Source organism: Equus quagga, unplaced genomic scaffold (assembly GCF_021613505.1).
Source record: "Equus quagga isolate Etosha38 unplaced genomic scaffold, UCLA_HA_Equagga_1.0 73442_RagTag, whole genome shotgun sequence".
Lineage (NCBI taxonomy): Eukaryota > Metazoa > Chordata > Mammalia > Perissodactyla > Equidae > Equus > Equus quagga.
The window spans coordinates 434,618-451,158 of record NW_025802777.1 but is presented as its reverse complement, the minus strand read 5'-3'; the positions used below and the strand labels follow the sequence as shown (position 1 = coordinate 451,158).

The window sequence follows — 16,541 nt, the reverse complement described above, 5'->3', positions numbered from 1 at the left end:
ATAAACTACTGAACTGATAGATTCCAGCAGTTCATAGATTGAATAAATACATGTTAGCCCTTTGGGATCTTAGGAGTGGGCTGACTGGACCCCTTCATCTGTCGGGGCAGAAATATTCTCAGAGGGGTGGAGTGACTGGAATCACAGCCAGCTGCCGATTTGATAGTTGTCTTCCCGGTGCTGACCTTTCACCTGGTGGGTCTGCTAGAGTGTGGGCTGCTTCCCCTGTTTTGTCTCCTGGCTTATGATTCCACAGATTAGCCCTTCCTCCAGAGGGCGTGAGGGGGCACAGAGACAGTGAAACTTAGAATCTCTTCTTTTTGCTACTTGCTGGTGATTCAGGTGAAATATTTACTGAGGAGAAATGTTGACGCTCCTAGCATCAATATTTTAAAATTATTTCTCAGTTCAGATTTATTCATATTTCTAAATTATTATTATCAAGGATAAAGTTAGTTACCTTTTCCAACCTGTTAGATGAGTATGTTGCCTTTTCCAAATCCATTGGAAACTCTCTTAGTTTTATGCCTTTGGTATTTTTACACCACAGATGCAGTCTTTTTGTAGTGAGATTGTATCACACCTATATGTTCAGCCATATTCATTAAGCCTTTACTTATTACTTATTTATTAACCCTGCTCTTGAGGAGCTCCCAGTCTGGTGGGAGAGACGGACCTACAGAGAGAGAAGGTGTTTACAACGTGGCCCTCCCGTGGTCGCGGTGTAATCACAGTGGGGGCCGAGCAGGCAGAGCAGCTTGGGGGGCGGGGGGTGGGGAGGGCTCAGTGAGGATGTGTCAGCTGGGCCGGGGTTGAAGGGTGAATGGGAGCGTGCTAGGTGAGAGAGGAGAGCGTGAGAAGTTCAGAGGGCTGAACTGGGAATACTAAGAATTCAAGCCATAGACACCTAGGTTGGATCCATGTTATAATGGTCGGCATGTGCCATGTTATTGCATTCTAACTTTTATCCTGTCAATTACAAGGAACTAGAGATTTTTGAAGGGAGCAGGGAAAACAAGGTTTGGCAACTAAGTGTGATATAATCACCTTATTTTACAGAGATCCCTGGAGGCAGGGTCTAAGACTCAAGACTTGTCATAAATCCCTCTCCCCTTTCCAGTCCATTCTACAGCAACTCTCGGAACAGTAGTTACTGCTCATGGGGCATCAAACCTGTTCTTGAGGAGGCCTTTTCCTCGTCTGATTTCTCACTGCCTGCCTGATGTCTTTCACCAGTTAAAGAAGGAAGAAAGGCAGGGAGGAGGGAGGAGGAAAGGAAGGGGAGGAAAGGAATCAGTTTTCACTCCAGGAGAATGGTGGCACCTGGGCAGTGGTACTGTGCTTGGAGAGTATTTTCCAGATAGTCCGTTCATGTCTCTGCAGGTGTGTCGTGCTCTCCGACCCCTTGAAGGACTCTTCTCGAACTCAGGAATCCTGGAATGCCTTCCTGACCAAACTCAGGACATTGCTTCTTATGTCTTTTACCAAAAACTTAGGCAAGTTTGAGGATGACATGAGAACCTTGAGGGAGAAGAGGACTGAGCCAGGCTGGAGCTTTTGTGAATATTTCATGGTTCAGGTACTTGATTAATTATAGAACTAGACAGTTTCCTTCTTCTCTCTTTCCCTGTCTGTCTTTCTTAATAGGCAGCTCTCTTCTGGTAATTCTTATTGGCACAGTTTTTCAAACTAAGAGGCAACGTAGTAGCTAACAGATGTTTCAGTCTCTTGGCCTGTCCAGCAGAGAGCAGAGATGGTCTCCTGAGTAATTACGTCATCAGCTCCCCTGCCGCTTCAGAGCTTGGCATCCAGCCTATTTTGAAATGGCCTTGTCCTCAGGCCATTTGACACTAATTGTGGTTTTGTTAGTGTCTTGGGCCTTGTGGGGCATCCACTATGGGAGTGACTCAGGCAGGGGAGCCCTGGCAGTGGTGATGGCCCTGGTGATGAAGATGCCCTCCACCTGCCCAGCACTGGGATGAGATGATGACTGCCTAGGAGTGTTTCCTCTGTGGTGTAGTCTTATAGCCTTAGGCTCTAATAAAAAGCTCATCTTCAGCTAGTTTCTTTACCATAGTTTACAAAATGTTTAGGTTTTGAAAATTGTAGTCCACACTCAGCTGTTTTTCTCTTTTGAGAAGAGAATTGAACAAAGGGGTGTGACAGTATAATTTGGGGATAACACTGCAGGAGGTGACAAGAAGGCTGCTCTTAAGGTCCCTTATTCTTGTTCACCCTATTTTGACTGAAAAAGTATAATTTTCATATTTAAAAATCAGATATGTATTAATTGCTGATGAAATAATACACTTTGAATAAATAAAAGACTAGTTCTGATTAGAAATTCTGGTATTTCTCTTCTTCTGATGCTTAGTGGTACTTGGATGATTGGTAGTCGTAGGGAATTGGAATATGTTCACAATTCCGTGTGATTGACCCATTGCAGACCTTCCAGATTGCCCTGTCTTTCCACCCTTCAAGCTTAGTAAACTTAGTGTCTAAGAGTTACAAACAAGAAAGGGGGAGTCTAAATGAACCCAGTGGAATTGGATAAGAATCTGACGTATCACTGTGAACCCATGGTTGGATGGATGGATGGATAGATAGATGGATAGGTAGATAGATAAATTCAGAAATATAGATGTATGTGTGTGTGTGAGGGTTGGCACACGTACATATATTTCTTTACTCTGTCCTTTGATAGTGCCTAGAAAAAATGACTCCAGTAACAATGAGCACACCTAGTGTTAGGATCTTGGTTTCCAAACTCCATTCTCCAATAAAAGGTGCCAGGGCTCCCTGTAGAAGTAGTTGATTCTGGGCCTGGGGCAAGGAGAATTCAAAATGGACCTGGAATATGTTGTAGAACCAGAAAGAAGTAAGTGCACAAAAAGAGATGGAGGTCCGTCAAAGAACGTAAGCAGCACCTAAAGGAGCCTCCTAATGGCCAAAGCTGGAGCAGTTTGTGCAACAAAATAAATAACGATAGAATTGGATTTTAACCCATGGAATAAAATTAATATCCATGAGTCTGCATGGCTATAAATAAATCGTTGGTTAAATAAGTAAATGGAGGCAAAGGTTCAGCTCTTCCATATGGAAGAATTCCAGTTAAAAAATGTCTGGGATGGCAAGGGAGATAGCAAGGATGAGAGGGGAACTGGCGTGTCCCGTGCTGCGGCTGGGCCATGGAGGGTCTCCAGCAGTAATGCTGGCCTCCTCCCACTTCTCTCCTGCCTCCTCTCTGGGCGCGCGTGAGTGTTGCCGTGCTGTGGTCACCGAGTGGATTGTCACTCAGCGTCGTGCGAGCGTTCCTCGCAATGCTGCCTGCTTTCCTCTGGTGTAATCTGCAGTAGCTACGTACTGTTTCACAAAACTGAGTTATGTTTTTGCCTTTTTTAAAACTTTTTTTTGGTGAACAGGAGGAACTTGCCTTTGTTTTTGAGATGCTGCAGCAGTTTGAAGACGCCCTGGTGCAGTATGATGAGCTGGACGCCCTGTTTTCTCAGTATGTTGTCAACTTTGGTGCTGGGGGTGAGTAGTGAAGTTTTGGAAGCAAATTCTTTTCTCAGCGTAGTTTTTCCCACTTTTCAGTAGTTTGGAAACTGCCATGTCTTTAACCAATGATTAAATCATTTGATGTTTTTATACGAATCATGTAGATTCCTATGGGAACTGGAATGGTTCCTGTAGGAAATGAAATGAGAATTAGGAATTAGTCACTTAGACTTTGAGAAGGATCTTAAGTAATGAAATGTTTAAGACGTTTTTCAGGCATAAAGTGTCATTTCTGTACTGGTGATGCCCCTGCTTCCGGGCCCCTCGCCAGCACAAGCCTGGGAGTCTTACTTCTCCTGAGAGGCTGTCTTTGTAATATTGGAGCGCTTGTGCAGTGAGTTTTCTATGACACCAGTGTAATGGGTATTCATCTTTTTTTAAAACTTTTAAACAATGTCTTAAATTCTTTTAAAAGTACAAAATTAGTACAATGAAACCATATACAAAGAAAGTTTATAATTGTCCTGTTTGTTGGTTGACATTTATTTTGAGAGAAATGGCATCGTTTTATATAGAAATTTGTCTGTAGCCTGTTCTTATTGACAGCCCCTCACAGGCGTGTCTCCGAGGTCACAGGTCAGTTTCTGAGTTATCTTTGTTCATAGCTGCCTATTGCTTCCCAGTGTGGATTTGTTCACATGCGTGCAGCCATCCCCTGGTCTTGGACATTTGGGTTGTTTCCGCTCCTGCCACCACAAGCAGTGCTGTCATAGCCATCTTTGAAAACCCTTGTCCCAGTGTCTGAAGAAAGGGCTGATCTCAAGGAACCATAACATCTGCTAGAAAACTTGTGGGAAGATGAGGTGCTGGGACAGTCAGCTTGAGCCAGGGACACTGTCCTCGTTCTGGAGATGATGATGAAATGTCGCTGATTGGGTCCCACTCCAAACCAATGGTTATGAAGTTCAGGTTTGGATCCCTTACTTTGCTAAGACAGAAATATAAACATATAACCCGAGCAAAATATTTACTAACAAAATAAAAAAATTTTAGAAGAGGTAAAATTACATTTCTTAGATTTTACATATCCATACTATACATATATATCTTTTAAATATCTTACATATTTCTTAGATTATATTTCACATAATTTCTTTGTTCCCTCAGTTTTAAAATAAATCTGGGGCAATTTAAAATCTAGGAGTAAGCCTGGACCACCTTTCACAGCTAAATGATAAAATTGTTCATTTTTGTTCATTTATACAACAAACACTTATTGAGAGCCCACTATGCCAGGCACTGTTCTAAATAGAGTAGGGAGCAAAACAGAATCACTTCTTTCATGGACTTTACGTGAAGGGGGAATAGGCAAAGAAAATACACGTATAACTTGAAGTCACTCACTAATACTGTTAAGCGCAGGCTGCAAAAGAGCCTCCAGGGGAAGGGGCTAGAGTGACAGCAGGTGCTGGCTCATTCAGACAGGACGGTCTGAGAGGTTCTCTGAGGAGGCGGCATTGGACTGAGGCCTGAACGAAACATGGCAGTGAGCCGGGAGAGTACTGAGGACGGGGCGTTGGTGTAGGGACTCTGAGGGGTGGGGAAGCGCCTCACTCAGCCTTCAGGTAAATAGCTCTGAGTGTACGTTCCGTTGGATGAAGGATGCTGTTAGTTGTAGTTGCCCCTTCAGCTATTTAGTAGCGTCAGTATGCCAATATGGAGTCGCTTCCTGATAGGAACATCAAATGACATGGTTATGATAACCTCCTTTTTGGAGTCAGAAAAATGGATTAAACATTTTTTTCATGAATGTCGAATGACTTGTTATTGTAGATTCTTATGTTTATTTTAAGATCATGTTTGAGTCTTAAGACAATAAGTTAGAATTGGGGAGTCCTGTTGGCAATTTTTGATAGGCAAGAATTTTTTCCCCTCCTCTTCCTACGTCTACATCTTCCTTGTCCTTTCCTCTAGGAGCATGACTCAGGTAGTTGACATGGTTGAGTTAGAGACAAGCGTGAGGCTTAAATAAGTAAGGAAAAGTGTGGGACGAAGGAAGGCAAAAAAGACCAGCATGGCCCCGTGAACAGGCTGCTCTCCAGCACACAGGTTGAGGTGAGCTAGCACAGCATGCTCCGGCCCAGGCCTGGAGCCTTCTCAGAGCTGACTGACCACAGAGCCTGAGGTCTGTCTGACCACTTAACCCATCTGACTCTGATTGCTTCCCAAGCTCTTCCTGACCTGGGCATGGTCCCTGTGCTCATCATCAAATGCCGAGTACTAAGTGGGTGTACTTGTGGTAACTACCCCAGGCCTGCATCACTAGCCCAGTTCCACGCCAGACCAAGGGGGGCGGGCCAGCGGCTAGGGAGCAACTGATTGTTAAGCTGCCCATTGGTATACGAGGTCTCATAGTCCTGAGCAAGACTCTCAGAAGGTGAAGTAATCTTAGTCAGCGCCTTTCATGATGTGTGTTTGTTTAGATGGTGCCAACTGGCTGACTTTTTTCTGCCAGCCGGTGAAGAGCTGGAATGGATTGATCCTCCGAAAGCCCATAGATATGGAGAAGCGTGAATTGATACCGAGGCAAGAAGCCACCCTGTTAGATCTGCGCAGTTACCTGTTTTCTCGCCAGTGCACCCTGCTCCTCTTCCTGCAGAGGCCGTGGGAGGTGGCTCAGCGCGCCCTAGAGCTGCTGCACAGCTGTGTGCAGGAGCTGAAGCTCTTGGAAGTGAGTCGTCTCTTTTCCCAATTTACCCGTTTCTTCATTATTCAAACAGAAAACTCTGAACCTTGAAATCCCAGGCATTGAACTGTTGGTGCTTAGGAAGGATTTTTCTTTTTCTGAAATGTCTTTAATTTTTAGCGTATTATTTGTGTAGTTACTCTGTACATTGATTAATTAATTGCTTGAAAATATAATTTCTGCTCTCAGCATGGTGGAGTTCCTGTTGGCCCAAAGCGAGCCTCTTAGATCAGTTTCTTAAAATTACTTTTTAAGATAACTGGCTTATTCCGTAGGAGCTGGTCTTCTCTGATCAAGATTACTCACCTCATGGACGTGCAGAACTAGGTTTTGTAGGTAGACATTTCTTTCAGAACTATCTTTTCATTTTGCACATGAGCATGCGGGTAACAATGTGAGTGACACGCAGCAGGCTGTGCCACATTAATCAGTAGCACGAAGTTTAATGGAAGGGACATTGTAAGTATGTGTGTGCATGTGTGTGTGAAAGAGCCAGTCAGTGAGGCTCTACACTGCTTATCTGTAGGAAATATTTGCCTTTGAAGCTTCATTCGCCCCAGGGCTCCTGAGCTCCTTTACTCCCATGAGTCGTGAGCATTTGAGTGAGGTAGGGGAACTTTGACGACTGTCTGGTCTGCGCTTCTCACCTCTGTTGTTTGAGTGGCCTGTCTACCCAGAGAAAGGCACACGTGCACATAGGAAGTGTTCCGTGTAGCTTCAGAGGAGCCATGGATACCCACAGCCCCGGTCCCCTGGTCACAGGCCCAGGGGTGTCTATTCCATTTTGCAGATGAGGAGAGTGGGTCTGGAAGCGGTCAGTAACTTACCCCGTGACATAACTAGTCACAGAATCCCGACTGTCGAAGCCAGGGCAGTGTCCCTTCTGTTGTGCTCCACACCAGGGCTCCCGGGGGCCCTCTCTAAAGGCCTTAGACGGTGAGGGCACCTTAACCGCATTGGCTGCACCCTTGGGAGGGCTAGTCGTTTGTAACTTAGTAGCGTCTGTTTTGTGTACCCTAGAATACTAAATAACAGGCTCAACACTTGGTTTGAAATAATCTAAAGAGATTTAAACTTTTTCTTAACCAAATGAAGAGCAATTATTTTAGTTAATTTCTAAATAAGAAATACCTGGCCTAGGTGAGGCATAAACTCAAGAATTTAAGAATTTTTATCAAATTATTTTTCTTGCCTTAGACATCTGATCAAGTGAATGAGGAAAAATAATGATTTTCTTGGCTCCTTCTGAGTAGATTTAGATAATCGGCTTTTGCTCTTCCGACCTAGCTGGGCAGACAAGGGGGCTGGGAGATAACTGTTCATTACTAGGACAGGGCTGTCTGTGTTCATCTGTGTCTGGAGATTTTACCTGGTTTAGAGATTCAGTCTTGTTAGGGGATTGGGGGAAAATTGGGGTATTAGAGTCCAAGCAGTTCACACTTGGCACTTTCAAATGGGGAGACCTGGGGGGGTTCATTAGGAAGTGCTCTTGCTCAGCTTCAGGCAGGTGTGGGAAACCACGGTGGGCAGTGCTGAGCCCAGCCCGTCACAAACTCAAGAGTGTTTAAGAATCTTTCTCACCTTCTTTTTCTTGCCTTTGAAAGTTGACTAGTCATCAGGTGGCTGCTGGCCTGCAGAGAGGAGAGGAGGCGTTGCCAGAGCCAGGCCGAGAGGGCTGCCGTGAGGGGCTGGGCCCTCCGCTGAGGGGCTACTGGCTCTGCAGGAAGGAGCCGGGCACCTACGACCACTTCCCTCTCCTCCTCTGCTCTGATCTCCTGCAGGCATTCTGGAGGCCGGGAGGCGGGGGAGCTGTTGACAGCAGGGGGAAGTGGAAAATGGAGCTGGGAGGCCAGCCAGGACATGCAGCATAGAGTCGGGGTGGCGGTGCCTTTTCTTCTCATGTCGTTGCTCACTTGCAACTGTCCCCTCCTGGAGCCCTTCTCATTCCGGCTTGTCCAGACAGTGCAGGTGGGGCTGCCGGAGGGCATGTTAGCTGTCTCCCTCGTTCACTGCCCAGCAGCACACTTGCCTCCACCTGTCAGCTCTCCCAGTGCACAGTGGGTCCTTCTGCCCGACTTAGCTTGTCCCGTGAGCTCTGTGACCTCCCGGGCCATTGTGGAAGTGAATACACACGGGTGCATTATTACCCTTTTGGCTGGAAAGAGAAACGTGCAAGTAACAGGTGCCTCAGAGGTGCTTGTGGCTCAGGGGCAGTGTGTCAGCGTGATGTGGTTGGGCCCTCGGCTCTCGGGCTCTGTGTGGGCGTGCACTGAGGGCTTCTTAACTGCTTTGTGGTGTTGCGTGCACCTCACATCCTTTGCAGTGTTCTTTCCCCTGGCTCTTTTCTTTCTGAATGAAATGGTCATCGTCATCTAGATCTTTCCTTGAGTAGAGGCTGTCCCTGCTTTCTATTACATTTATTGCTCTTTTCTGGTTCTGCTATGTCCCTCTTAGATGAGTTGACCAAAGCTGAATGCTGAATTCAAGGAGGACACACCACCCACTTCTCGCTTTCTCCGTCTCTCTCCTTAATGATCCAACTGCTTGGTGCCTGTCCCCTCATGCCCCACCAGCTAGTTGCCGTGTATGCCTGCGCTGTCACCTGTGTCTGCATTTGTCAGCCTAGTGGACGAGGTAGCTAGGCCTCTTGGATGTGCCTTGCCTGCTAAACTGCCTGGGCTTGGAGTCGCCGCGCTCCTTTGTCAGACCCCCGTCCCATGGGTAGATAGGCCTGCACGATCTTCTCTCGTCTTGCTCTCTCGTTTGACCAACGCTGACGTGAATGCTGTTCTCTTGCAGAGCTCCACTGGTGACTTCTTTTTCACTTCAGAAGTGTTTTCCTTGAAGGTGTGACTCGAGTCCAGTTGTCAGGTGTCCTTTGTGAGGGTCAGGTTTTAGGAAAACAGCCAGCACAGAGGCTGGGAGGGTGGTCTCTGGAGGCAGCCTGTCTGCCCTCAGATCCCACCCCCCTTCCCGCCAGGACTTGACTGGTTGACTTACCCTTTGCGCTGCTTTTCCATCTGTGAGATGGGGCAAACCAGTAGCTGCCATTTGGATTGTGAGGATCCATGAGATAACGTGTGTCCAGGGAGCGTTAGCACAGTGCCTGCACGTCATCAGCCCTTCATACAAGTTAGGTCTTAGCGTGACCTTCCTTGTTAACATCTTCTGGAGTATTTCCTTTCAAAGGACAGAGAGTTCCCTGTAAACTCAGGTGCCAGCGTTCTCATGAGACTGTGGAGGTTGTGCGATGCTTGAAGCACAAAATTATTCCCTCAACTTTCTCATCCACGATTCTTCCTGTAGGCTGGCGTTTTGGTGCGGGAAGATTGTTACGTTTGAAATAAGCTTTACAGTTGTCAATTAACTTAAAAAGTTTATTCTTAGAGTTTCTTTTAAATTTTTGTAGAAACATTCAAAATTCAAAAGACTCAAAGTTATTTCCTTTTTCTGTACGTTTGATTCTACGCTTGAGAGTAGCCTCATTTCCCTGGGACTAGGCTAGCGTTCTGGTGGATACTTGTTCATGTTCCCATCAGTGGCCAGAGGCCAGCGTTGAGCTTTGGTTCTGACACACAGGGCCGAGGTGGCTCACAATGGTGCCATCCCAGCCGTGGGCCAAGCTGTGGGGACAGAAGCTAGGGACTCGGCCAGCTGCAGACTGGGCCTGCGTGTGGTTCTTTTAGGGTTACACTTATGTTTGTTAATCCATTTTAAGCCCAAAGCCTCAGTATTGCAACCATTTTGTGCATTTCTAATTGTGACATTTCTTTAGCAGAAAATGCTGTGTATATTTACTTTCATGGCTTGTAAAGCATGTCCCGGTAACTTCCTGGTTGATTTATCAGTTGATTTAAAGTATCTTCTTTGAGAGTAGGAGGCAGTGTGGTGGCCAGATGCCGTGGGAACAAGCCCTACCTTTGTGGTAGGGCCTGGAGTCACACCCCGGGGGTGCCAATTAAGAGCCTTAGGTGAGCTCCCTGATTGAAAATCCATAAGAATGGAAATTGTACCTGCCCCATATGGCTGTTAGAGATCAAGGAGTAACATCCATAAAATTAGACCAGTTTTGTGTGAGTTCAAATGACTCCATTGCAGAGTATTTCTTTTTTTCTACAACATTTAAAAATTTTCCCTCCATTTACCACAAGGTGAATATATTCTCTGTATAAATTTGGAAAATACAAATTTAATACAAAAAACAAAGAAGGAAGTCTCATTGCTTAGTCTAATAGCGAGAGGTCCCTTTTGGCCCATGGCTTTTCCGTCTGTAGAGGAACCGCAGGCTGTCATCAATCCCGCTGTGAACACTCGGACTCTTTAAAATTCTTGGTGATCATAGCCATGTGTGTCCTTGTACATCCATCTTTATGTGATGTATTTGTACAAGTAGAGTTGCTAGTTCAAGGAGACATGTTTTTAAAGCTTTTAATATATATCGTCAAATTGCCTTCCAGAAAGATCGTCCCATTCTCAGTTATACTAGCAATGCCTGTTTTCCTGCATCTTTGGTAAGAAAAAAAGTAATATGTGTATATATTTTAATCTTTAACAAATTGGTAAGTAGAACAATATTAGGAAGATATATTCTAGAAGCCCATTATATGTGTGTTTCATCGACTGCCCGAATGATTTTTTTTTAATGTGTTCACTTCAGGGCTGATTTGTTTTTATCATCTTGTGTTCTGACTGTGTTCGCACACAGGGTGGGCCGAGTAGGAGCAGGACTCCTTGGCATCCCAGAGGAGCCGCCTGGTCTAGAGACTGGCCAGAGCTGCACACAGAGCCCATCCCAGCCAGTCGGCCAGTTTGTGAACAAGGGCCATGTGTGGTCGAAGCTTCCAGGTTAAGCCGCAGGAAATAGATTAGGCCTGTGATCCAGGCTGGCCCACTGGGATTGGTGTTCTGAGGTTGGGGCCCCACAGAGGACAAAAGCCGAGGCGTGGCTCAGGAATGCAGCTCAGGGTCGTCAGGTACTCGCTGTGTACCACACCCTCCGCCGGACTCCTCCGTGGGCAGGCGGAGGCTGTTGTGTGACATTGAGCCATGAGGACCTGCACTGGAAGAGCAGTGGCAATGGGCAGGAGGAGGGAAATGTGAAGGGTGTTGCTGAGGCAGAACGGCAAGAGTTGATGGCTCTCAGGAAGCAGAAAAAGGGTTAGAGGAAAGGACTGCCAGGCATCATTGCAGAGACAGATAACTGCCTGCCAGGCACCGCTGTGAGCGTGGGGCTGGGACACAGGGTGCACGGACGAGGAAGAGACTGGGCCCACTACCCTCAGGAAACCCAGAGAAGAGGGCGTTGAGCCAGCCATGCACGCAGGCTATCAGCACACTGCTGCCAGGCCAGGAGAGGAATGTTCAGGAGAGGGGCAGCGTCAGGAGGGAGAGCAGCTCTGCGCGGGTGCCGCTGGTCAGCTGAGTAAGCATTTACACGGGGCCTGGTACGAGGGAGGGAGGTTTCTCAGGATGCTTTTTGTGTGAGCCAGGTTTTAAAAGATTCACTCATTCAACAGATGTTCACTTGAGTGCCTCCTTTATGCCAAGCAAGCATGTATTCCAGGTGCTGTATTTTTAGCAGAGAGCAAGAGAGACCAGACCCCTGCCCTGTGGAGCTTGCATTTTGATGGAACGAGTAGGCTGAGGAAGAATTCACCAGGTGGATGTGGCTCGTGGGGCAAGTGTGAGAGTGCATTTCAGGTAGAGACAATTTGGTCACCTTTAAGGAACCGTAAAGGAGTTTGGTCTTGGTAGAATGTAAGGGGGGAGGTAGGGCGTGGAGGGGAGGGTACAGAGGTGCTGGGGGCCAGATTTGGAAGGGAAGCATGAGGGTCAATGTATGTCACCTCGAAGGTTGGATTGTGTTCTCCAGCTAGTAGGGAGCCATTGTGGGTTTGAAGCTGGGGTGCCATGAAAGGTGTTAGGACCTGGTGTGCGGAGGGCAGAGAGAAGCGAAGCGTCAGGTGGGGCAAGGAGAAGAGTTGGAGACTTCTGCCATAATCCGAGGGAGAAAGGATGAAGCACAGAACTAAGGCGGTTGGGGTAGATTTTAAATAAATGAATTCAAGAAAAACTTGCTCAATGAATAAAATGGTTTTGAGTCAACTGAATATATGTAAAAATAAATCTTGATCTCACACTGTCCACAATTTCAGGTGGAATTTTGATCTAAACAAGAAAGTTTCTGGAAGATAATATGGGAGAATATCTTCATGACCTTGAGGTTAGCAAATGTTTCTTAAGCAGGACTAAAAGGCACTACCCATAAAGGGAGAGAGTGATAAAGTGGGCTACGTGAAAATCAGAACTTCTCTTGGTCAGTAAATACCATTCAGTGAGTGAAAAGGCAGGCCACAGAGTGGAGGAGTGTGTCTACAGGCTGTGTAGTCGAGGCTCTTATGTAGAGAATGTGAGGAACTCGCACAGATCAGGTAGGAAAGACTGACACAGGAGCGAAGAGGCAAGGGAAGATGTCCAAAGGGGCGGTAAGCATGTGAGAGGTGCTTAATCTCATTAATCCTAGTGAAATGCAAGCTAAAACCACTGTGAAATCCCACACACGTCCCCCAGAATGGCTGACATTGAGAGGCTTGACAAGTGTCAGTGAGGGTGGAGAGAGGGAACTCATTCACTGAGGAGGGAGTATGAATGGACCCCCTGCTTTGGAAAGTGTGGCAGCACCTGCTGGAGCTAAACACAGACATCCCCTGTGACCCGACAGTGTCAGCCCCTGGCGCACACAGGATGTGTGCGTGTGCGTACTCAAAGACAGTGCAAAAAGGCTCGTGGCAGCATTAGTCATAATTGCTAGAAACTGGAAATAACCCAAATGTCCATCACACGCAAGGGATGCAGTTACTGCTGTGTGTTCAGATAGCAGAAGAGCATACAGCAGTGAAAACGAATGTAGTGGACGAATCGTACCAACATGAAACTGAGCTAAAGAAGTTAGACACCAGAGAATGTGTGCATTTCGATTGCATGAATATGAAGTTCAAGATTAAGCAAAAGCAGTCTGTTGTGAGGCGTCCACCAGCGATGGTTTGCGAAGGGGACACGACTGGCAGGGGGCTCTAGGGTCCATGCTCTGCTGCGGCCATGGCTCCAGCGGGGGTGGGCATGCGAGGGTTTACTTAGCACGCGGTGTTTTTGAGCTATTTGGGTTATATAAAAAGTGGAGGTTTAACAAAAGAAAGAATAAAAAGAATGTCTTTAATTTTAGGCTTGGAAAATGGTAAAACAAGAATAATAGCAGTCTATCAGGAGAGGAGGGGCTTTAAGAAAACTAAGGAATATAGTATATTAAGAAATTAGTTTTAAAAGTCTGTTGTTCACAAGAGAGGTTCTCTAGATGGCCCAGAAGTCTGTGGAAAGGTGCTCAGCATCCTTCTTGGTAGGGAATGTGAGTCATCAAGAAATGCCGAGACCACCGCCTGGTTGCTGAGGAGATGCCAGAGCTGCAGCTCTGCTGTGTGGACTCGGCCCGCAGAGGGGCGCGGAGAGTGGCTCTTTGTTGGGTTTGGGCGGCAGGGGGTTCTGGGCCTGGCGGCCTTCAGAGGGACACAAGCTGCCACCACCTGCAGATGTGTGGGTCACTTGGCACTCCTGGCATGTTTGATGAAGTGCGTGCATCCCGCGTCGGCTGCCTCTCAGGCGCCGGGGCTGGCGCTCCTGACTGGCTCACTGACGTGAGCTCTCCTTCGCTACACCAGGCTTACAACCGCTTCTAGTGGTTCCTTGTTACCATGGCTGCGGTGCAGCCGCTCTTTTCCAAAGTTTATCGGGCTTTAAAAGTTCTCAGATTCTACCATGATGGGTAAAACAACATTAAAAAAGATCGACAATACCAAATGTTGGTGAGGAGATAGAAAAATTGGAACTCGCATGTAGTGATACAAGTGTAAATTTGTACAAGCACTTGGGAAAACTCTGTGGCAGTGTCTGCTAAAGCTTAAACACGTGCCTGTCCTGTGACCCAGCAGTCCCATTCCTAGGTGTGTGCTCAAGAAGATGAGGCCAACCAGAAGACAAGCACGGGAATGTTCAGAGGAGCTTGTGAACTGGCAGAGGGTCTGACTTTGGTTGATTTCCTGGCTCTGTTTCCCTAGGAATAGATAAAGTTGGTGCAACTATGGACCCAGACGACATGGCTTATGATCAGATCGCCTTCAATGTGTGGGTTGTGTCTGGACTGGGAGACTGCAGACACCTGAGGGTGAGGCCTTGTTCTAGGCCCCCCTTGGTGGCAACTGCTGTTACCTCGCGGTATCCGTGTGGCTGTTACAGGAGATGCTGGTCCCAGGGCCACAAGGCTTCGTGAGGGACCCAGTGCCGAGCCCTCCTCCTGCACAGCTGCTGCCGGGATTCTTGCAGGAGAGGGGCCCCTGATGCTGCCTGCCCGTGCCCTTCTGAGTCTGAGGAGGCTCCCTTGCCAGGGAGGGGGCAGCATTGCAAATAGTTTTATCCGGAGTAGCCAAACCCTGGAAACAACCCAAACGCCTGCCAACAGGGCGATGGATCAGTAAATTGTGGCATATTCGCAGAGAGGCGTGATACCCAGCAGGGAAGAAGAACTAGCTGCTGATAGACTCAGCAAGGCTGAATCCCACTGACATTGTGCTGGACAGCAGGAGCTGTATGCAGAAGAGCTCGTGCTGTGGGATTCTGTTTGTATGAAGCTCAGCAGTCAGGCAAAAGTCACTGGTGGTGACAGAAGTCAGAATAGCGTTCCTTTTTGGGGTGAGTGTTCACTGGGAAAAGGCTCAAGGGAACCTTCTAGGGTAACGGGAATGGTTGGTTTCTTGATTTCAGTGGCGATTACATATGTAAAAATTCATTGAGCTCTAAGCTTAGGATTTGTACCATTTACGTATCTCGCTATATGTATTTTGTAGCTTATTTTTTTAAATGAATAATGAAATGAATGAAATCAATGAAAAAAGTATTACTCCAATTTTGTTTTAAATGCATTTGTTTCACTAGAATGTCCAAAAGCCTCAGATGCTGCACTGTGGAAGTTCTGGGCTGCCAGAGAGCCCAGCTCCGTCAGGGCTTTGGGATGGGCAGGGAAGAAGCAGGAGAGCTGGTCCCTTTGGGGTGTTTACATGGGCTTTGGTTGGGAGCCGAGACAGACAGACACACAGAAAGGAGCAGTGTAAGAGGTAAATGGCATGTGAAACATAGACACCATAGGACACACCAATTAATATGCAGATGTTTTTCAGTAAAAACTTAAATTTAAAATGGTGTGCAGCAGGAAATGTAGGAAGCTGCGATAGTCTCTGACGATAGAGGCCATTAGAACGCTACAGCTGCTGAGCAGAACTTGTGGTGGAAACCAGAGCGTGCGGGAGCGGTGAGCACTGTGAGGGCTGTGGTTCCCAGAGGAGGGGCTGGCTGCGGTCCCCAGGCAGCACTGGGGAGGATTCCGGCTTCAGTTACAGAACGAACACTGCTTCTGTGGTAATAGGATAGAGCACTGTGAGTCACGGGGCACACCTTTGTTCTTTGTCGTGCATCTGTGTCTCCGTGTGGGCACCTGCCTGGTGTTTCCTCTTCCTGCTGCCTTTGACCTCCTCCAGATTGGAAGTTGAAACTTCAGCAGCAGCCAGTGCCTGCCCCTAGGTTTTCTTTTTTTACCCCTAGAAAAGCTACTGCTGACTGATGCTGCTACTTTTTACACACTATTTTTCAAACTTACCAAAGTGGTACTTTCTCTTTGCAGAAAACAAACATACCAAGAAAAGATCTATTCCCTAATCTTTCCACAAAGTAATACCATGCTTTACGTCATGGTGCGAGTCTCTAGATTCCTTCCATGCACACATGTGTGCCATACGGGTCCATTGCTTTTGGCTCTCTGCCGGTTTGGAGAGTGGCCCAGCGCCCAGGGGCTCAGGCCCCTTGATCCCGGAAACCGGCCGCCTGCACCTGGCTGCTCATACCCACAGCTCCAGGGCTCCCCTCCATGGCACTCCCTGCTCTGACTCCTGGGTGTTCTTTCCCCTCCTTGGATTCGTCTGAATCAGAAGACTCTTAACCTAAAGCGCTGTGTATAGCCCTGCTTGGTATGCACCCTTCATTCTCCCTGGCTAATTACCAGTGTGAGCCTGGGGAGAGGTGGCATGGTTAGCAGAAGTTTCCATACAGTTGGGTACCTGTGCTGGTGGTGTCTTGTGAGGTGAAAGTACCCAGATGGCCTGGCACCTGGGAACCTGGAGGTGCGGAGAGGCGAGGTCAGCTCGCTCAGAGCCCGCCCTATTTGACTGGGGAGGGAGGAGCGTGCTCTGTTCAGGGT

The 16,541-nt window shown here is 47.3% G+C and overlaps 1 protein-coding gene across 2 annotated transcripts in view; it reads left to right on the top strand.

Annotated features, from left to right (window-relative positions):
- LOC124234250 (trafficking protein particle complex subunit 10) overlaps positions 1-16,541 on the top strand; it is a 102,237-nt gene that overhangs the window by 41,827 nt on the left and 43,869 nt on the right. For both annotated transcript variants that reach the window (XM_046651499.1, XM_046651500.1), the window contains 3 exons: positions 1,384-1,579; positions 3,423-3,534; positions 5,982-6,229. In XM_046651499.1, coding sequence (XP_046507455.1) covers positions 1,384-1,579; positions 3,423-3,534; positions 5,982-6,229 — 556 coding nt within the window. The remainder of the gene's footprint in view (positions 1-1,383; positions 1,580-3,422; positions 3,535-5,981; positions 6,230-16,541) is intronic.